This window comes from Physeter macrocephalus, chromosome 21, assembly GCF_002837175.3.
Source record: "Physeter macrocephalus isolate SW-GA chromosome 21, ASM283717v5, whole genome shotgun sequence".
Classification (NCBI taxonomy): Eukaryota; Metazoa; Chordata; class Mammalia; order Artiodactyla; family Physeteridae; genus Physeter; species Physeter macrocephalus.
Window position 1 is genome coordinate 76,426,922 of NC_041234.1, and position 23,102 is coordinate 76,450,023.

The window sequence follows — 23,102 nt, forward strand, 5'->3', positions numbered from 1 at the left end:
CTCTCTCTCACACACACACACACACACACACACACCCCCCACACACACACACACATACACACTCCCCTAAAGGGAGAGTCTGGCCTTTGGATTGAACTTATCTTCCCACCAGCTTACACAGGGAATCCATTTTGTTCAGAAGAGCAAACTACACAATCTGAGATGAAGTGCCCTTCATGCTCTGGAAATCAAATTTACGAGCAAAAATAATCCAGAAAGCAGAGACTGCCAAGACCAGTGCTGGTGGCAGTGAGGGAGTGCAGCTTGCCACAGAACAGTGGCCAGATGCGGCCCGGTGGGAGAAGCTGAAAACTGGCCACCCTGGCATTCAGAGACTTAATGGAGCATCCGAAGACTATGCACATCAAGGCAGTGCTTAAGCATCTGACATGAAGAAGCCCCAGTGCTAGTCCATGAACACTGAGCTCAAGGAGAATGCAGGCTTCACACCAAGCTTCTTGCCTGCTTCAATCCCAAATGGTCTGCTCAAAACTCAAGATAGCTGCCCCTGACTCCTGTCTGTCTGTCAATCTGTCTGACTCTCACTCTCATTTATTTTCTTTCCAAAAAATAATTTTCTCCCTCCCCAAAGGCTGAATTTTTTTTAACATCTTTATATACTACCAAAGGCTGAATTTAAAGCAAGTTTAAGAGAGCCTTTTCATTTTCCAAAGTAATTCGCAGGCTCTACTCAATCCAGGAAACCCATACTGACTTGGGGAGCTTTTAGGACCTGGGGCTGCAAAATGAGAGCCATCTCTTTCAGAAGCGAGCTCACGAGGCTAAGACAAAACGCACCAAAAACATTCCTGATGGGTTTCTGTTCTTCCAGCTACAGACTTACAAAGAATGGATAGAGGGAGAGGAATAGGATGGGAAGAGGATAGCTGTAACCTTTAATTTTTTAAAATCTGGAGCAAATATGAAATGTTAACATTTGTTAAATCTGGAAGATATTATGTGTCTTCTCTGGACACCATGTATTTTAGATATTACATAATTACATTTTTTAATTAAGTGAGATTCAACCAGGAAGGCTAAACAGTGAGAAGTCAAGGGAATAATGAATTGGCCCACCTTTCAAAGGCTTTGTAAAACTTGCCAATGTGAGGAATTGCACTTTAAGCAAACAAGATATGTGAAAAATCCAGACTTACAAAGGAAATCGGTAAGGAGTTGATTATTCACATTACACAAAGGCTCCTTTCTTTATGAAAGAATCCACCACTGTGTTTCTATACGAATGCCACCACTGTGGTTAACATGGGGTCTAATTTACAAAACAAACACTTTCCTGCTGCACAACTTTTCAGGAACACAACTACCGGCCAAAGGTATAGCCACAGGTCTTCTTGTGGAATCCAATCAAGTTTTCTGTTACGTGACAGCAAGCACTTGGAAACTGCAACAGAGGAACTGCTATCGATCCAAAGGGACCCAGTTTGGCCCCAAATGATGTGTGCCTGGGCGACTCATCTGCCTTCTCTGCAACTCCATTTTCATGATTATAGAGTAGAAATACTGGTTCCTTCTGACACCTCTTCCAGGAGTGCTGTGGCGCTGTGTGGTCCTAACCAGTATCCTGAAGCAAAATCCTGAATGCTGCTGAATGATGGCAAATGAGGTTTCCTCATGGGAGCCCAAGTTCCTAGAGCTGGCAGAGCTGTTCTCCAGTTTCAGGCTGCAGTACTTTCCTCCTGGTTCCCTGGGGGGACATAGGAAGGCACTAGCAGCCTGGGTACACCCACTGGAAGCAGAGTGACCCTCGCCATGCAGCCCATACAAAAACCACTCCTAACTACACAACAGCCAAAGAGGAAATGTAACTTGAAGAGCATTTCCCTCTACAAACAACTGATCCTCTGGGACTTTCACTTCAAGCCTATCAATCGTTCGAAGTAAATGAGGCTCACATTAAAGGCCAGCCAGTCACACATCAAGAAATCAAGCCTCCTCTCAGTGGGGGAAAATGGCTGCTCCAGAGCCAGCCTCCCGCCTCTTATACACAGGCCTCTTGTACAAATGGCTTCATTTACCCACATCTGAGACACTTGATCCAGCCAGGCTTGGCCTCCCCTAAGCCCTAGAAGCTGAGATACACATGCAGAGGGGTCAACATCTCAAACTCCAAGCAGACACCTCAGATCCACTGCAGCACCATAATTGAAAGACTCCAGCTTTGCCAGGAGGTGACTTCATTCTCTTTCAGTCTTCCAATTCCAAACAAGCAATCCCCCAACCCCACTGCTTCAGCCTCAGGGCATGGTATACCAAAGCCACAGCCAAAACTAGGGCAAGGTTAGGGGAGGAGAGGTCTGCAGCTCCTCCCACCTTATAAATCTGACTGACAGAGAAAAACCAGGTAGGGTTACTGGGATCCAAAACAAGTGGTCCTCTGATAAGAGGAATTCCAAAGCCTCAGAACCCTCTACGGAAAATGTCCTGCCTCCAGTCCGCTAGGGAGAGAAATCTCAGGATCATTAGCAAGCTCTCTGGCTGAGCTCAACTTTAGTGAAGGTGTATGGGGAGAGAGGTGATCTCTAAGGTAACCAGTTAACTGCCAATAAGGAATGATAATAATAAATTAGCAAATACTAATGTAAACTAACTCAGTTCTGCAGCAGTTGCATGGAGATGACAGAGGAACAGTTTATTCTGGAACACATCTTGCAAGCGGATCCCCATGGGAAACGCACTGCTTAGACTAGATGTGAAACGGGCCAATAAGATGCAATGTAGGCAATGGGTGGCCCTAGACTGTCTCTCAGTAAAAGTGGAGCCTTTGATTTTTAAGAAAACTGGAGTGAGCCTTGAAAAGATGTGGGCTGCACTGTTTTCCATTGCTTCCTTCTGCAGCCTGAGGGGTACTTTTGACCCTTAGGGATAAGACTCAGATGGTTCCAAGACCCTGTCAAAACAAGGAAAGTACAATAAAATTGCTTGCTGAAGCGTTTGTTGGTTTGTTTTAATTGGAGGGGGTGATTTGTGTCATTACCTTGCTATCCTAACCAGCCTCATTGTACCTATTAATTTTCTAGTGACTTCTGAATCTGACACCTGATAGGTTTGTTTGTGGCTGCTTTTCTAGCTCCTTAGCTCAGAGTTTCACTCAGTTCACTGCAAATCCCTAACTTTTAAAACTCTTTTTAGGGACCAAAGCATGCTATTTCTTTCTTATTTTTCTTCAAAGCCTAACTGATGTTTTAGTTTCATTATTTGCACTAAGATAACACGCACTGAGACTTTCGGTAGGATAATTGGAAGCATTCAATTTGGTCTGCCACATACATCCTTGTCCTGCAAACTCATCCACTGCTACCGCGCTGCTACTTATGAAAGTGCTCTGTGAGTGACCATAGCAGACCACGCACACACCCTGAGGATGTCTTATATCAAAGATGTTACAGTTTGCTAGTGAAAGAAGGAAAAATAAAAAGAGAGAGCTCAAGATGGAGTTTGAAACCAAAATTAAATCCCTATGCACCCTATGACTAGAATTCTGGAAGCTCTTGCCCACTATCACTCTCTTAGAATTGTCAGCTCTGAAACATTCAATATTTAAAAACTCAAATTAAAAAAATATCTCACCAAAGAGACTGGATGTTTGGCCATTTCACCCCTCCTGAAGGCAGGAAGAGGTCCCACCCAAGTCTCCATTACCAGCAGAAGAAATGAGTTTCATTTTCTTCCTTTAACAATGACCATGGCCTGGGTGACAAAAAGGGTAATGCAGGAATGCTGATGTACAAAGGAGTAATACTTTGTAGCATACAGAGACACCTAGGAGGCATGCCATCATTCCATAAGATTGGAAGAAAAATTATTTGCCATACTGAGGAGTCTCTAAAAAAACTGGACTAAGTTTAGAAAAATCTTAGCAAACTGACAAAACTACTTACTTTCTTCTCCATTATCTATTTTTTCAACCTCCTTTCCCCTCTCTTCACTCTCCCCCCACCCCATACACCCATATGCATGTGCACACACACACATTCACTTACATATACACTAAGTCTATGGACTAAATAAACCAGGATGCCAAAGAATGCAAACCTCACCTTCAATTTAAAATATTTAAGAGATACCTGACATCACTAATTCTACAAAAGTCTTCTGTAAACAGCAAAAGCATCCTCCACGTTCCCTCCTCAAATTTGTGTACAAAACCACAAAATCCACACAGCTGATCTCCTGACCAACATCAGAGGACAGGTAAATGAAGACAGAGAATTCCAGGCAAGATGGTCTCCATAATTCTAAAGGCTGAGTTCCAATGCAACTCATTTCTTCTGCTGGTAATAGAGACTTGGGTGGGACCTCTTCCTGCCTTCAGGAGGGGTGAAATGGTCAAACATCCAGTCTCTTTGGTGAGGCATTTTTTAATTTGAGTTTTTTAATATTGAACGTTTCGGTGCTCCATTCCCTTTGCCTTTTCCTACCTAACTGCCTTTAAAGTCACGTTCCCTTCAGTTTCTAGAGCCAACAATGTTCAAATGTGGCTAGGTCTGCACACTGATGCAAAAGTTACCCTCACATCAGCACCAAACTTGAGAACTCAACAGTAAATCTACATATAAATGATGGCTGCGCTGCCAGGGAAGGAGAAGCAGGAGAGTACTAAGCAGGCTGCAAGGTGGCTCAAAGTTAGAAACCCTTTTGTGTTGCTTACAGAGAAATCATGTGGGTGATCTTAGCTCCCCAACCAGCCTATGAACTCTGAAGGCAGATGCTACATCTTATATTTATTTGGGATCCCCATGGTACCTGCCACACAGCTGAGCACACAGTGGACACTCAAACAATGTTTAGTGATTTGATTTAATGCCATGGTGATAAACTTCAAAGTGTGATGCAGCGCTGTGAGGGAAGCAGTTCTCACTCCTCTGTAATGCCATTGCCAGTAAGCCCTGTAACCGACACTGCAGCTAATGAAGGGAGTGAGTTTGTCCACAAGGTAGCCCAGCAAAGGAACCTAATGCGTAGTGACCTTTGGTCCCAGTCTGGTGAGGAAGAATGTAACATGTGCTCAGTAAAGAGATGTTCTCCTGAACTGAAATGACCTGTTTACTTGTCTGTCTCCCTGTAAGCTCCCTGGAGTCAAGGATCAAGTGTTTTATTTTTGTATCCTCAGCAAGTTATACAGTGTCTGGCATGTTCTAAGTGTGCAATAAATGCTCCTGGGTTGAGTTAATGAACAAATAAAAAATGGTTTAATGAAATAATATAGAGAAAAATGTACATGACATAGTAAGATTTAATACAGAAATTTCCACAGAATCTTATATGTATCACATGGTATCACTTAACACTCTGTGCTATAATTGCTTAATAATTGTTGGTTTCTTAGACAGATTAATTAATTAATTAGGAAAAATATAAAGAAAAGGTAGGAAATACATTATGATATTATTATCCTAGTAATGGAGACTATCCCATTGTACCTGATAGTAGCATTTATCACTCCATACTGCAAATCACCTATTTGCTTATCTCCCCCATTAGAATGTGCATTCTTTGAGATCAGAGGACATCTTTTTCATTTCTCTAACACCAGAGCCTACAACAGAACCTTACAAAGAATAGACACACAACAAATATTAGTTGAATGTATGAATCAATCATCCCTACTCCTCTACAGATTTCACTGTACCTAAGTATTCTACCTAGTCCATGTTCAAGGGCCTCTGGTATGGGAAGAAAAGAAGTGTCATTTTCCCCATGCAGGACTTTGTGACAGATGCAGGTTTAAATGGCCTGATTCATGCTCTGCTGTGAGTGGGTCTCTCTCCTTTCTGAATGGGTTTGTCAGTTGAACTCTCCAGGACTGCATATTAGAAATACACAACCTCACCGTGCCTAATATATGCTGTCTTGGCCCTGACTAGCCCTAGATGCTAGGTCTGCATGACTTTGTTAAATAAGAGAATATCTTGCTTTGTGGGTCAGAGATAGGATCAGAATTCAGACTTTCAATGGCTTTTCTAAATAACTGAAGCAATACTTTGTTTCATTTTGTCCACAGGAGAATCTCAGAAAGAACACCAAGATCTCAAGTAAACCATGCAGACATAGTCATATATCTCTAGCCCCCTCAAAACATCCCATAGACACCAGGGCTTATGTTCCTCTACTACTTTGAATTGATTGCATAGTCACCAAGCCCTCAGGATTCAATTCTTTTGTCCATCTCCACAGGCAGAAGCAGTCAGCACCTAACCCAAAACCTTGGCATTTTTTACCTCCATTGTTTAAAAGTCCAGTATGAAAAAAAAAAAAAAAGTCCAGTATGAATACGCTAACCGCACCACTTTGTAGATCTTTTCTATACAAAACCAGCCTAAATTCCTCTTTGGTTATAAGTACCTAGGGAGTTATACTCAGGTATGCAGGCCATTACAATAGTCACTCTCCAATTGTCTGGTGAAGAGACCTACGATTCAGGGGGTACCTATGTGTCAGACCCCTTACATTATATAATGTCATATTATTACTTGGACCAACCTTGCATGACAGATGTACCCATTTTGTAGATGAGGAAACAGAGATTCAGAGGGATACCATTGCAAGACATGCCCCCCAGATTCAAAATCATGGTCTATCTGATTCCACTACATAGCACTACCTCTCCCTCTCCATTGTTGAACTCTTGGTGGTCCATGAGTAGTCCTCCAGAAAGTCTATGGTCTAGTCCCTAGTAGTATCCACTGACATTCATAATTATAACTGAGCCTACCTAGCATAATACTGGATTTTCAATAAATCCTTATTTATAGATTTATAGATTCACAATATTGGTGTCTCTGTTGCTAGAAGAAAATCATCAGTTTCTCATGAAAAGCACTGCTTTTTTGGCCCCATTAATTCTGATGAGAAATATTTTTCAAGAACTAGGAGGAGCAGTCGATAAAAGTGGTCCTAAAACCCTTTGCCCTATGAAATTGATATAAATACTATCAGGCCATTTTATATGCATCCCAGCCCAGGTATGTCAGGCTGAATTATTTCTGAGGCAGGGAAGTGTCACTGAAACAGCACTCGCCAGAGTTATAGAGCCCTGCAATCTAGTCCTTCCTCTCTCTCTCTCTTGATATCCCTGCCCTGTGAGTCTGAACAAGTCCCTTAGCATCTCTGGACCTCCATTCATCATCTACTGAAGGGCAACCTATTAAGACACCTGACTGTAAGGATCAAAGAAGACAATGGTTGTGAAGTGCTCTCCAAGTATGTAATATTCCTTTCATTAGTGGCCTGGAAGAGGGCATATGCCTCCCAGTGCATTAAATTTCCAACCAAAGAGGGACTTAAGCAATTCAAGGAAAAATGAAATTAACTTAAGAGCTGTTATTTATAGCCTTCCACCCAGCCACCAACCTACCATCATCCACATTACTACCCTACTACCCTGAAATATTTCAATAGACAGCAAACACCGGACCACGTAGTGTCTAAAAAAAAAGTGCTTCCATTTGAAAACATTCATTCCTAGTAAAGAGAAACAGAGCTAACTCATAGTTAATTCCTGAAATTTTCATTATTAGTGACAGTTTCAACCTCCTCATTTGTCAAATGTCACCATAAGAGCTATTAAGAAATAGCAATGTGGCTTTTTTATATTTTTGTTTGTCTCCCTTTAACCGGCCCATCCATATTCTCAGCAAAGCACGTATATGACCAAAGAAAAAGCAAAAGGGGGCTACAGGAGGCTGAATCACTCTCACACTAGGAAACTGGTCCCCGAGCATTCTAGGGCTCATCTATCTTTAAGACTACTTGTTGATTCTTAGCCACTTTAACCGTCGTACTGGTACAACAGGCTGGCAAGCGTACTGTATTTGCAACAGGTGGTACAATTCGTATTACGCCAAAATACCACACAGGTATTTCAAAGGCTCAGACCTTGAGCTCTCACTCCCAACATCCACCCCTACAAAGGCTCAATATGTTGGGTTACCCTCTGCCCCAAGAAGCACTGGTAGCAAACCCTGACTTCGGAAATGGGCTTAGGCAGAGAAGTTCTCCCACCCCTGCCAGGGAATGTGCCACCATGGAGGCTGATGGGGTCCAGCGAGCAGCATGGGAAAGAGGCCTGGGAGGACCTCACAGAGCCGCTTAGCTGCACTCACCTCGGGCAGAGGCACACCGTTGATGATCAGGTCTGGTTGCTGGGGGCCCTGGCTGTTGAAAGAGTGATGGTAGATGTGGTTGGCGCTGGTATTGCGGGTATTCTGGTTTTCCACATTCAAGAAAGTGCTCTCAGAGCGGCGGCAGCCCAGAGGAAGGGTCTGCTGGTGGTAGTCGAAATAGTTGAGGGACGAGGTCAGGGAGGAGCAACTGACAACGTTCATCTTGTCTGTCTCCTCCACATCCCGGGGTACCAGGCGGATGTCATTCTTATTGATTTTTTTCTTCTTGCTTGATTTCTTTTGATGCCCATAGGAGTACTCAGCGATTCTATGTGACAGAAAAGGCAGCATGTATCGCTAACGCCCTCCCAAACCATGCATCGATTAGTAAACATTAAGCACCCCAGAGGGTTGCACCCCATCTCCGCTCCAGCTTCTTATTCTGGTGCATTACATCATCAGGTTTCTCCCTGTGCTTTCTACATGTGAAAACAAGCTGAGGGCTGTAAAGTTTTTATATTAAACATAGTAACCTCCCACTACATCCCCCCCCCCAAAGTTTCTATACTTTAGATTTGGAATTTCTCATTGTGAGTGGCCATTTAACAAGGGTGTGGGGACGGGGAAAGTTGAGCCAATGGGAGAGAAAGCATGAAAATGCTCAAATCTGGAGCTTTTTTGGAAGCCAAAGGAACTCCTGGGTGAAATAAGAAGCTAGTCCTAATTTAAACAGAAGCGGAGATAGAAAGAAATAAAAAATAATCCCCTTTCCAGTTCCTCCAAGCAATTGCCATGTGACGAACACCCTCAATCAGGTTCCTTGGTGATTGAACTGATCAGTCTTGAACTGGAGCAAATCGGACCCTGTCCTTTGACAAAGCCTCAGCTCCTCTCCTCCACACCCTCCTTCCCCGGCCCTAGCCCTGCTCCCTTCTACTCCCCACTCCACCCCCCACCTCTCCTCAAGAAATCTGATAGCCAAACACATTTGAACGAGGGGAAAAGACTTTTTACCTCTTTCCCCTTAGGCTCACTTTCTCCTCAGCCTTTTTGTCTTGCTCCTCGCTAATGGGAGAAACCAAGATGCAATGCAGACACTTGCTGTTTTGCCCTTTTTTAAAACAGCCAAGGAGACAAGTGATGGTTAAACAATTACTGCAAAGGAATTTAAAGGTTAGTGCATTCAGCATCCTTCTCCATTCAGGTGTACCTACAAGCAGCTGTGCTGGAACATAAAGAGCTCAATTTAATTAACAATGACACAGACCCAGCAACGTGCACCAAAGACACCAAGCATTAAGAGACTTGTCAAAAGAAATACATTTAAATGTAGCCAGATTCTCAAAGTCATTTATTACTTTGCACATAATGATTCAGCTTATTGTCTGGAAATTCCATTTCTCAGCAATAATCAGCAAAACAATTGGGTTAATAAATAACACAGGTTGATCTTTACAAGGGAAAGACTGTGCCTGTATTCTCCCTCGACAAAGCTAATTGTCTGAATACAGAAAGGGAGCCCAATTCAAACAGCAAGTGCAGATCATCTCGCAAGTATCATAAATGAATGCATTTCAGGAAGAGGCTCTGCAGAGGCTGAGAACAAGAAACCTCTGCTTAATACACAGAAAGACAAGCTCTTAAACTTTAGGTTTCTAAAAAGTGAGCAGACCAGGAGATTGCATATCTCCAGAGGCACATTCTTGCTCTGTCCCAGGGATCTTCCTAGAGCTGAGCAGTTGCGTTCCCCTCACCCTTTCGCTCTGTGCTCAGGCAGACCTGCAGTGAGGGCAATCTGATGCTATTGGGGCTTGGGAGCAGATAAAATCCCAAAGACCACAGGACTGGGGTTGATTTTCTTTTCTAATCGTTTAGAATCAATGGGAAGTTCTCATCATTTTGTTTACCCACGATGGGTAAGTTTGGCAATGCCCCGTCCAATTATTCAGCTGAGGCATTAATTGCACAGCCCTTTCTGTATCGAGCAATTATTTAATTAAACTGTACTTCATTAATCCCAAACCAGAGCAGGAAACAGAGCTCTTTACAAAATACACATATGAGTGAAGTTGAAGAGCGCTGAGATTCACTTTTTTTGTTTTTTTTTTGTTTTCATTTCAAATGCTCTCCTCCCTGTTTAATGATCTCCCTGTTAAGCTCTCAGAAAGAGCTCTCACTTTGAGTCATACATCACCAAGAGGTGGCAAAGCCTTCAATATCTTTATTTCAACCTGATTTCTTTTCGTCAAGGAAAGGGTCTTATGCATTTACTTTAGGCTGAGGAAATGGCTTAAAAGAGTCCCCTCTATCATTATCTCCATATAAATAAAATTTTATAGACCCCTCATTTTTCTCCTATAAAAATTGCCACTGGCAGTCACAGGTTTCAAAGGTAAGAGTAATATTAATTTCCATTTCTCCCATCTGAAATGACTCGGAGCTGAAGGAAAGAAAAGTCATGGCCATTTCACTAGCAACAGGATTAAAGCATTTATGAGGCATTGCAGCTGCTCTTTTATGGCACCTGATTGATATTCATGTGTGGTTAGCATTTGTCTACTAACTTGTGTAACGCAGAGAATAGTAAAAGGGAAACAATAATTGCATGGCTGTTACATATTCAGGGGGCTCTGATTCACAGAAGTGTGCATTTCAGTTGATGTCAAATACAAATCGGACCTACAGGAACATATTTTGACTGATTAACATGCAAGCACAGATGGCACAAAAGACACACTGGATGTGTAGGTGTGTTGAAAGCACACACACACCTTGGTTGGAAATAGCAGCATCATTCATGTTCAGCAAACTAAAGAAACAACTTTTTTTTTTCAACCGTTTCAATGAGACACTGCTGAAAAAAAATTACATGTATTATCCTAAATTGGATATTGTAAGGAAGGGCTTCAGCAAGACCCTCCAAAGTGCTTATCAGGAAATATTTTTTTTTAATTACTACGTGTCATTCCAGTTTCCACATTTCTATTCCCCCTCCCTCCCTCTCTCTCTCTCTCTATCTCCCTCCCTCCCTCCCTCCTTCCCCCACCTCCCTCTCTCTCAGGCATACCACACACATATTCTGCACACATTTCAAGGGAAACTGTAACACCATAGCCCATAGTGACATCCACTGGTAAGGACCAGCTCTTAGGGCCACAGCAGAGTTCCACATTAGAGGAAAGAACCATCAACTCCAGAAGATTGCTACTTTTAGTGAAACATCTGGATGCAAAAGTCCTGTTCCTCATTGGGATGTTTGGTCTCTACCCAATAACCAGATATTTGAAAACATATAGATGACTGGTAGAATTTCACTTCACATAGCCAGATGTTTGGGGACTGGATACAAAATAAGCCAAGAACACACTAAAAAACTCTAATCACCTGCTTCCCCACACACTCCTGTTCTCTCTTCCCCCAACTCTGTTTCCTACCTTAGACTCCCACTCACAGGTTTTCTTCAGAGTTTCTCTCTACAACAGGACAGGGCAGCTGCCAGTACTCCCTTTCCTTTCAGTACCTGTCCCCAAAACACTAGAGCCCCCAAATCAAGTTGTGGTACTTCAAGGTTCTGCTAAAAAATCAATCAGTCTTTCTCTCTCTCTCATATTAATTTTTTTCTGCCATAACTCCACGGAGACAGCTGTGCAAATTTTAAAATGATAATTGCTTTTCTGCTCATCATCATTATGTGGCAGAATCCATTCGAACAGTAAATGATTGTCTTCCAGAAAACTGTCAGTTCAAAAGAATTGATCAATTTGGGCTGACATAAACTCCCCCCTCCCTCCAAAAAGAAGCGCTGTAAGTAGGGTGCATGCATTTAAATAGGAAACAAAAGCACTGGGATTTTCACACAGAGACACAGATACACATTATTCACCCAAGACAAAGAAGGAAAGAAAGAAAAGTTGGCTCTACCTGCAGTTGTAGGTCCGGATTTCTTTGTTGTCTCTCTTGCACTTGATCGCCACAAAGATCATAGTGACAAAGAGGATGCCAGCAATGGAGCCCAGGGCGATAATGAAAATCAAGGACAAGTTCACCGAGCCCATCGACTCTTGGGCGTCGAGAGCAGGGGATAGGTAGATTAGGACGAGCGCAGAGGCGGAGAGAGACGTCTTGCCATGGTCGTGGGCCACCACAATAAGCTCGTAGGAAGCTTTGGCGCTCTCGCTGAAGGTTCGAGTGGTTCTGACCTCGCCATTGACCTGGTCTATTTCAAAGAAGCCGCGGTCGCCCTCTGTCATGTCATAGGTGACCCGGCCATTTTCGCCCTCATCGTAGTCGTCTGCTTTGACAACGGTCACCAGGTAGCCTATGCCCGAGTTGCGGGGTATGTAGACTTCAGCGGTGCCGTTGATCAGGGGTGGGGCAGTGATGACTGGGGTATTGTCATTGACGTCGAGGATGATGACCCGAACAGTGGCGTTGCTCTGCAGCGAGGGCAGGCCGCCGTCCTTGGCCAGCACCTTGAATTCAAATGCCTTGGTCTGCTCGTGGTTGAAGGATCGCAGTGCATAGATGTCACCCGAGTTGGGGTTGATGGAGACATAGGTGAAGACAGGCATGTCCCGCACCTGCGACGGCACAATCTGGTAGGAAACACTGCCATTGAGACCCAGGTCGGGGTCTCGGGCCGACACAGAGAGCAGATAGGCACCGGGAGTGTTGTTCTCCTGCACAATGACCTGGTAGTAGGGCTTGGAGAAGTGCGGGTGGTTGTCGTTCTCGTCGGTGATGCGCACGGTAAAGGACTTGGAACTCTGCAGCATGGGCACGCCGCCGTCGCGCGCCTGGATCGTGAGATTGTACTGGTCGTGCTGCTCGCGGTCCAGCCGTCCGTCCACCAGGATAGTGGAGAAGCTTTCATACTCCTGCAGCCGAAAGGGCACGTTGCCCAGCAAACGGCACTGCACGCGCCCATTGAGGCCGGAGTCTCGATCAGACACCCGCACCAGTGCAATCACGTAGCCCGGGGGGGCGCTCTCGCTCACCTCCACCAGCTCGCTGTTGACCGACAGCAGGTTGATGACGGGCGGGTTGTCATTGGTGTCCAGAACGCTGACGGTGACCTTGCAGTGTGCCGGGATGGAGTTGGGCCCCAGGTCCTTGGCCTGCACATCCAGTTCGTACACATGGCCCTCTTCATAGTCTAGGGCACCAGTGACCGTGACCAGGCCGCTGTGCGGGTCGATCTGGAAGAGTTCTCGAGTGCGGTCGTTGACGTAGCCATAGAAGGAGTAGACCACCTGGCCATTGGTGCCTTCGTCTGGGTCACTGGCGTTGAGACGGATGACAGGCGTGTTGGGAGGTGAGTTCTCTGGCACGGTCACTGAATAGGTGGACTCGCCAAACACAGGGTTGTTGTCATTGGAGTCGGTCACCTTGATGCTGAGGCCAACAGTGCCCAGGTGCGGCGGGTCGCCGCCGTCGAGCGCAGTGATGCGAAAGCTGTAGTGCGACTGCGTCTCCCGGTCCAGACTCTTCTCCACCACGAGTTCCGCAAAGCGTGAGCCGTCGCCGCGCGTCTTGATCTCCAGGCCAAATAGCTCGTTAGGCGTGAGCTCGTACGTCTGCACGCCGAAGCTGCCCGAGTCCGGGTCATAGGCGCTGTCCAGCGGGATGCGCGTCCCGGGGCTGGCCGCCTCTGAGATCTCCAGCTCAATCTGTGCCGCCGGGAAGCTGGGCGCGTTGTCATTCAGGTCCTTGATCTCCACCTTAATCACGCAGATCTCCATTGAGCTGGACATGACCTCGAGCGAGATGATGCATTTGGGGCTCTGGCGGCACAACATGTCACGGTCGATCTTCTGCTTGGTGACCAACAGGCCCGAGCTGGGGTTGATGTCCACCAGGTGCGGAGCGGAGTTGGACACCACACGAAAGGCAGAGGCCTGCCGTGGGTCCAGTGCGAAGCCCGCCTCGCGGGCGTCCTTTGCCACGTTGGCGATCACCGTCCCGGCGCGCTGCTCCTCTTCTACCGAGTACTTGAGGTTAATGAGGGCGGCCGCCTGTGTCCACAGTACAGCCAACAGCAGCAGCACCGGCAGCAGGAGCGACTCCATGGCTGCGCGGGGCTCTGCCTGGCCTCGCCTCTCCACACCCCTCCGAGGCCGACGCCGCCGGCGCTCCAGCTTCCCGCCGACTCGGGCCGCCTGTTGCGCGCGCCCCGGGGCCCCGGAGGCCGCGGGAGGAGTCCCGCCCAGGGCGGCCCGGCGGCGCGGGGGGGACACCCGCGCCGGCTCCAATGCTGAGGTTGCGGCGGACCGGGCGGGGGCTCGCGGGGGGCCCGGGGGATCCGGGGGGCCGAGGGAGCGCCGCGCGGCCCCGAGCCCCCTCCCTCCAGCCCGGCTACTCAGTTTTCCCCCTTCAAAGTTAGCCGGGCTCGACTGGCCGCAGCGGCGCAGGGCTGCGGGTCGGACGCCGTCTGAGCGGCCGGGTTGACGCGCTGCTGAGTCCTGACCGCGCTTGAGGCGAAGGCGGGGAGTGCAGTGAGGGTACAGCCTCTCAGGCACCGCCCGGCCCGCCGCGGCGCACCTGCACTGGGGCTGGCTATCGCGTAGTCTGTGCACCTGGCATGCGCAAGGACCTCCCCCCAGTGCTCCTGGATCACTGCGGAGACAGGACCCGCCTGGAACGCGCCCTCCTGGGTCCGGGGGGGTCACGCTGGCCTTTTCGAGGCCTGTTGGGGAGAAAGGGGGGTCGCAGGAGGGAGTTTGAGTTGCTGTCAAGCGACGCAGCCGCCAGAGTATCCGGCTGAGCGGGATGGCTCTCCCCGGGCCGGCAGAAGAAGGGGGAGGGGAGAGAGGCTGCCAAAACGAGAGCGCTCTCCCTTGCACTGTGGTTGGCTTCAGAAGGCTTGAGGGGCGCGTGTGTCCAGGATCGGAGGTGGGCACGGAGCCACCCCCACAGAGCAGTTGGACTGCGGGCGTTTTCGTCTCGAAAATCACAGTTACCAACGCAGCCCGAGCCTCCACGTCAAGTTTGTGAAAGCGGGCCGATGGCAATTTGTCCAAGAAAATAGAAGTCCGGGTCTTTCCAATGGCCCGGGGGGCGGGGAACGGGGAGGAGGGGAGGCAAAGCGACAACAGTACCGGCCAGGAGAGGCGGGGCCGACGCCGCAGGTACCAGGGGCTTCTCCTCCTCCCTCAGTCTGGGCTGGGGTGTCGCTCCGAGTGCCGCCGCCGCCGCCGCCGCCGCCGCGGTAGGAAGCCCTCCTAGCTCAGTTGCATGTCGCTGGGGTCCGCCTCAGCAGCTGCCACGGTCGACGGTTATGTCGCCGCCAAAGTTTACTTGCGGGAGCGTCTTGATTCCATCCTCCTGGAGAAGCTCTGGCCGCGCTGCGTTGGGCTCACTCCCTCCCGGGCGCTCGAGCACTCGGGAGGTCTATCTCGCTGTCTCTTTCTGTCTCGGGCTGTGGGTGAATGTGTGAGAGAAAGGAAGAGTGAGTGTGTGGTGTGGGGAGTGTGAGTGGGGAGTGTGAGTGAGCAGGGCTGGGAGGTTTCGGATCGCCGATAAATCCGCTCAGCCGGAACGCCGCGGAGCGTAACGCGCCAAGGGCCCGCGCCAGGCTAGGGACGCGGGTGCCAGTGTCCCCCGGGCAACCGGGGCATGGCGCGCGGGAGTCGTGCTACCGTCTGTGCCCGCTCGTCCGTCTACCCACTGCGCCCGCCGCCGCCGCTACTGCTGCTGCTGCTCCTGCCGATGCCGCAAACTACTGGCCGTGGAGTCTGGAGAGAGCCGGAGAAAGCCCGAGCTGCCGAGCCCGGCTACGCCAGGCGTTAGCCAATCAGCGCGCAGCCCAGCGGGCTCCGGGCTTGGGGCGGGGCTAAAGCGCGGGAGGGGGCGGGGCGGGGCCAGCCGGAAACTTACACACTGGCGGGACCAAGTGGTACCCCAGCCCGCGGAGCCGCAGCAGGAGTCAGGGGAGGCCAGGCGGGCAGGCCCAGCGGGGGCAAGAAGGCAGGATGGAGCAAGGAGAGGGGCGTGCTGGCGCTGCAACTGAGCCTCCCCAGGACCTGCGCGCCTCTCATGTTTGTAGAGATTGCAGGATTTGATTCTCTCGGCGTGTTTATCTCCCTCACATATCTTCATATCTTGAATATAATATTCATATTCATATTCTTTTTCTCCTCCTCCCCCCTCCCTTTGTCTCTTCGCCCTGGGTTTGTCAGTCAGTTTCTCTGTCTTTCTCTCTTCTTCTCGGGTGGTGGAAGGAAGAACGGAAAGGAGAAAGCGCCCCAGAGGTGGTCATTCATCCGGCTCTTGGCCGGTGACTCTTCACTTCAGCTACGAACCACGGCAGCCATCCTCCTGGACCGTCACCCCTATCCCTCCTTCCCCGGCAGACGCAGCACCACTCTCCCCGTCCACCCCCGGCCCAAGCAGGGCCCCTGACCCGGTTCGGTTCGCTCTTGTCTGTTCCTTGTTAATAAAATGAGATCTGTGGCGCAGGGAGTGAGCCGCCGAGAGGGCTGGACACATTTCGTTGCCCCTCACCCCACCCCGTTGGAGAATTTAGCTCCCTATAAATAAACTGTACGTTTAAGAAGAGCTGGTGGAGTGGACGCCGCCGCGCCGCGCCGCGCCGCGCCAAGCCGGGAGAGCCCCGAGTCCAGCAGGAGCTGCGGAGCTGGCGCGCAGTACACATAGGTCGCTGGCAGCTGGAGCCGGCGCCGGTGTGCTGGGCGCCCCAGCCTTCCTGCGGGGCCTCGGTCCTAGGGGGCTGCCAGCTTCGCTCGGGCGGTGGTGGCGACAGTGGCTGGCGTGTGCCAGTGCTGAGAAGCGGGAGGCCAGCGTGGCTGGGGCTATCAAACTCGGCTTGCCTTCTGGACTGAAGGCGCCCTGGGGACAGAGGGGACTCCTCCCCGCCCCGTTCTGAGTCTCTTAATTAAGGTCACTGGCGGGAAGAATAAAAAGCACTTCGCCGAACAAGTTGGGGTGTTTTTTTCATCACAGATTGTGGGTGGAGGGGACCGGCTTCTGAATTCACAATTCTTGGAAGAGTTAACCTCCCTTCAGAGTGAGTCGTCTCGGATATTTGGGAATCTTGGGTGAGCAAAGACAATTAGCCCAGCGACGCTGGCCGAGTCTGTGTGCTTAAAATGAGACTCACTTTTGCCCTTTAAAAACCATTAAACAGGAAAAGGGAAAAAGGCATTTGAACACATAATAGGTTTTCTCAAAACTGTCATCTTCTTGCAGAGAGCAACCCAGCTGCTTTTAAAAAAAATATTTCTCTTTCCAAAAGGAGCAAGTTTAGCAGCCTTTACCTTGGCAGGGGAAGAAGAAGACAGCTTCCTCCTACAGAAAGGAATTATTTCGGGAGTGAGGTTGAGACCCCCTAAACGTGCATCTGAGACCAAGCGGAGGGCGCGGAGAGATTGATCCGCTTTCCGCGTGGGGGTCGTTTCACTCTCTCACATTAGGATGCAATTCAGCCCAGAAAATGTAGGAGAAAATCGAAGCATCTGCAATGAATATCATTTAATTTGGTCGTTTAGAGGTGCGGGTGAACAGCAGAGTTGTGGCTCGAGGGAGCCCCGCGGCCCTCCTGGTTTTCTGCAGACCCTTCTGGAGGAGAGTGACAACATGGCAGGCGACGCGGGCGCACCTCACGCGCTCCGTAAAGAGAAGGGCTCCATTTGATTTATCACAGTTATTTACCTTTGATGTCAGCGAGTGGGAATGAAGTGCATCTTGGTCTAATTAAATGGCCTAAAAAGGCATTTGAAATGGGTTTGCTATCTGATCACGGGATATGAGTTCGGCGTTTGGCAGCTTTCTAAAATATTGCTTGAACTATTTAAACAGAACAATTAGCAGCATACTAAAATGTTTGCATGCTCTGCTTAGAAGCTTTTAGCTGTAAACTTTAAGGCGATCTGTTCTCCTTTAAGTTAAAAAAAGGATGATGCTGCTTCCTTGTGGCAAAGGCTGTCAGGAACCCGCTGATCAATAAAAGTAAACTGGCGCCTCCACGGCTTGATTGAGCGGGAGCAAAGAGTCTGAGAAGTAGTCTCGGCCATTAACAATCCCCCAGGTAACAAGAAATGGAAGAATTACTCAGGTAAAATGATTAACATTGCCGTGGCATCTGAAAAGATGCACACAACAAGATAAGAGGGCTGAGGACCTCTTACCTTGGGGAGTGCTAATAGAATGTCTATATTCTGCTGTCTTTTAAAGATAAATAGGAGAATTCAATTCATGTACAATGTCATTACCTTTGTAAGTGCAATCACATTGTAAAGACCTGTTCTGCATTTGCAAAGACAAATGCACTCTTAGCTAAGGAGATCACACGTGGTTCCCTGGGTCCTGTTCACACTCAGTGCACCCCTCCTTTCCAAGTAAAGCACCCCAAATACTCCCAGCTATACTAAACCGCTTTTATGGAAGCCAGGTATGGAAAGAGGCAGGGGCGGGTGCCTCTGCTTTCCTTCCTTCCCATCACCCCCAAGCTCAAAGTAATAGTGACACCTCCCTTCCAAAAAAATAGTTCTTCCATCCCCCGCAATCAACTTCTACAGCTAACCCTAAGGCTGCCCTTTGCTCTCAGAATGTATGTTTTGCGAATAGACGCACTTTATCATTATACTCCACCAATGTTTGCTCATAGACACACTTGATCATTGTACTGCAACAATGTTATTGACTAAGCGAGTAGCCGAAAACACCTTCATGATCAGGAATTTATTAACTAATTGAATAAAACAATTCTGGGTGTAGATAATAAAAACAAAAAGAAAGTTCCCTCAGTCTTAGCTTCCCTTTACTTCAATCCTGAAGGGAGCCCCCCCTCCTCAGCCTCTTTAGAGACACAAGAGGGACATCTAGTGACCATCCTCAGTATTTTTGATCCAACTTTGCTGAGAAACACTAGGCCCCCCTAAGTATCAACTACAGTGCTGTGCAGCCCGGGCCAGCTCTCTGGACCAAGACAGCTCTTGGTTCTGAGGCCAGAATCAAATTGTTAAGATATTTTTATCTTTAAAATTTCAGCCATGCCACGAAATAATGCTGAATGGCAATGGAAGAACTAGGATGAGGTATATCCTGTCCCTTCTGCCCAAAGTGATTGCCCAATTTCTAGTTAACAACCCCCAGCACACACACACGCGCACACACACACACACACACATACTCCCAGGCATCACAAGGAAAGGCCTTAAGAGAAGCAGCCAGGGATGTAGGCCTGCTGGGCAGGGGTGGGGTGCTTTTCCACCATCCTGGATGCTGTTTATGACACTTTTGAAATACCAGGAAGACAAACAAGGGAAGGCGGACAAGGAAAGTCTTTGAGTCTCTTTTACTTTTTCCTCTCTTCCTCCCAAGCCCCACCCCCAAGCCCACCCTGTGACAAAGGATAATAATGACAGCCAGAGAGCTGTAGCAGGAAAAACAAAGAGTAGAGAAAGTGTTCCTTACATGCTAAAGTTGTTCATCATGACCCTGATGCTTGCCTTTTCCAAGAAACACAGAGAGGTAGGGAACAGTGGTGAAAAAGAGACGGAAAGCTATTAATCAGTCCAAGTCTTCCCATTTTGACAAGACCAGCATTCCTGAACAGATTATGCCCAAGTCCTTTCTATGCTTAACCCCTATCATTAGGAATGGCACTTCCCAAAGGGCCAAACCCCTGCTGCTACAAAACTCATAACTGGTCCCTACATAAACACACATCATGGGGACTATTTAATTAGCAAAAGCTAAATCAGCAGATACATTTCAATAAATGACACTGCTCTCTAACACCTTCTGTACTACCCTGCAGTGACTACCTGTGATGTTTTGACAGCACCATTTGAGCTCACAGCATTATTGCCTGAACCTTTTCATGTGAATTCTCTCCAAGTGGATCCCAAACGCTATTTTCCTAGGTGCAAACTCATACCAACTGTTATTGTTCCCCACCACCAGCACTTCTGAAAACAGAAAGCTCTCCCTTCAAAGGCACTCTGACCAGATCATGCCCATCCTTCCCACTGCTGCCTCTTTCATCCCAAGGAGGAGGGTGAGAGTGACATTCCACACCCCCACTACCACCAGAAGAAATGCTTTCTTGACAACTTGGAAAAAAATCATCACCAAATAAGACCTCAAAAACCAACTGAAATATAAACTGAATGCTAAAAAGAAGAGACAATTGAAAATGTACAGACTAGGGATGTTCTCGTTTAGGCCAAGCCATTTTTTTGCACTGCTATCCCACATTTTAGTACTGCAACCTAGTAAGTGGATTCTAGGGGTCCCTATACCATGTGTAACTGCCTAGATTAGAGCTCCAGACATGGCTGGCTTCTGAATCCCAGCCTAGACTTCTCTCAAAGTCTCTTCTGCTATTTCTGGAGTGGTTCAAGTGGAGCATGAAAAGATGCAGAAATATCATTGAAAGGAATGGTTGATGGTTCTGAAAGACCCCTTATCAAAATATCAGCCTTACAGGATGGACCTTGAAGATCAGCTTTCTAAACTAAAAAAAAATATCTGTCTGGATGCCTGGCTTTATAGGAGGCTGGATTCTTTTTGGAGATGTCCACAGGACTGGAAAAAACAAATCAGATCCTTCAAGGCTTTGAGATATACAGTGATGGAGCTGGGGTAAGTGTGTGAACTCCACGCTAGAGCAGCCCTTTGCCTTAAGTTCAAATAGACAATAAGAGCCAAAGAGCTGGTGAAAAGAGGAACACAAAAGTCAATCTGATAAGCCAGCTTCCTGGGCTTCTCTAGATATCTTGGGCAAAAGATGATTTCAGTGAGGACACCCGACCTGTTGTATACTCTTTCATCCTAAGTGACCAGGCTGGGCCTAGGTTTGCTCTTGGTTCCTCCAAAGCTTCTCCCAAAACTCAGGAGAGGCCTTGTGTAGCTCCCTGGGAGTTCCAGCTGCTCCACTGACTGATTTGTCACTGAACTAGGAAACTTACCAGTTGGTTTAATGTCAACTTAAGAAGGAAAGAAAGAAAACTAATAAACATGAAGAACTACCAGTTTGACAGCTACAGTTACAGTACCTGGGCTAGCAATGTAAGTACCAAAGGCATGTCACGTATGCCACTAACAGCACAACGCACCATATCTGTTCAGGTTGACAAGCCCTGGGGCAGTGGAGAATACACTGAAAGAGGGAGATCCCAGAAGCAGACAGAGAGAGCACCATAAAGGGGACAGATAGAGCAGAAGTGACAGAAAAATCATCTTAGCAGCAGAGATATTATGCACCTTTTTTGAATGAGAAGAAAATAATGGCTTGCCAGCTGGGAAAACATCCCGATTTGGGGTCCAAGAGTTTGCATATTGGTGTACTGGACGTGGGGAGGGAAAGCATATTAATTTGTGTCTGTTGCCTGCAGCTGAGGCCAGAATGGCCAGAGAGAACCAAAGACCTTTCTTCCAAAAGCTGTCACTTGGGAGGAGTAGAGAAAGAGGGTGTCCTGAATCACAGGAGAAACCAGCTGGGCTGAGCGTGTCTGGTCTCTTTCAGCAAAGATCACAAAACGCAATGACATCAGTACCAGGCAATATCTACTCAGGGATACCAGGCTAGGCAGCAGTGATCAAATTAAGTCTTGTGCCTAATGATAGGCTGGTAAGGAACCAACAGTCTTAGAGGAGAGCTGGCCCAGCTTGAGGCCCAGGCAGCTTTGCGTGTTCTCTGCCCTGGGAAACAGTAGAACTTGAAAAAGCCTTGCCATCTGGCTGTGCAGTTTCATTTGGGGGAAGAGGCAATCAGTTCTGGAAGGCTGACCAAAAAGAGTGGACAGGAGATAGCTCAAAATGAGATCCATCAATGACTTCGTTGCAGCCCCAGCCAAACAATCAAAAGCAAATAGTTAGCTTCTAAAATCAATGTTTTATGAAATGATGAGCCAGCCAGTGGAGTTCATGTGGGGGTGGGGTAGCAAGGAGGTTGGGGAGGGAGGGTAGAAAAATTCCCTCTCTCAAGTCACCCACCAAAGCGAGCAGCTGCATTTCCTTGAAACAGCAGATTTTGGTCCCTAGCAAAATCGGAACTGCAGTCTCCTAACTGAGTAAAACAAAGGAGCAGGGGGCAAGACACTTTTGAAAACTGGAAGGCGTTTTGGCAACAGTCACAGAAGGGCTGGTAAGCCATTGTGCTCTTGGGATCCATCTGCTGAGCTCCAGAACATCCTCCCCACACTCCACCCCCATGAAGCTCTCAGATTGCATGCCCAGGGTCAAGAACAGGGTCATTCAGAAAGAAACCATAAAGTGAAAAAGACAGGCTCAGCCTGAAGATGAGAAGTGAGAAAATCCGCATCTGATTGCTTCCATCCATGGAGGTGTGGTGGGAGAGACAGGAAAGCCCTTCTGATTCTTGGTGCCATTGCAGAAGAGCAAGAGTGGGCTCAATTAAATTAATGGAAAATACATTTAAAATTAAAATCAGTGTGCAACTTCTTATCAGCTTAGAATTTGCTGCTGTGAGAGACCACTGAGAGAAGCATAGTGACTGCATCTTTAAGGACCTGAATAATTTTATAGCTATTAATAATTTTGTTAGTCATGCAATATAAGTGAGCTAATCAAATTGCATGCTCCATAGCAGAGATCAGGGCTATCTGGGGGGAAAAAAATTTAGATAGAGTTTCTCTCTTCAGTGTCAATGTATATGAAGACATCTTCCACAGACTCTTCTTCCTAATGTAAAGAGAATAGAAAGTTATGTCATTATATACATATATATATGTATTTTTTTTAATGGAGTACCATACTTGACCTCATAGTCTGTGAAATCACCAGATTAAAACCCCAGCAGATGTAGTCACCTACAAGAGTCAGAAGAAAATTTACAACTCTGAATTTCACATATTTTCTTATACGTTAGAGAAGATTCACGCATGGGCCTCTCTTCCTTTATAACTCAGGGCTCTGAATATTACTTAGTGGACCATTAACCTGTTCCGATATAGCATTACATTTTTCTAGCCAAGGAGAGTAAAATAAAGATGC

General features: G+C 47.5%; 1 protein-coding gene across 3 annotated transcripts in view; it reads right to left on the reverse strand.

Annotated features, from left to right (window-relative positions):
* PCDH19 (protocadherin 19) overlaps window positions 1-14,191 on the reverse strand; it is a 104,069-nt gene extending 89,878 nt beyond the window's left edge. For 2 of the 3 annotated variants that reach the window (XM_007109679.3, XM_007109678.3), the window contains exons 1-2: window positions 12,045-14,191; window positions 8,124-8,451 (exon numbers count right to left, since the gene is read on the reverse strand). In XM_007109679.3, coding sequence (XP_007109741.1) covers window positions 8,124-8,451; window positions 12,045-14,191 — 2,475 coding nt within the window. Of the gene's footprint in view, window positions 1-8,123; window positions 8,452-9,137; window positions 9,279-12,044 lie in introns of all 3 variants that reach the window. The other variant, XM_007109677.3, reaches the window with a different exon arrangement.
* Between the last annotated feature and the right edge of the window lie 8,911 nt (window positions 14,192-23,102).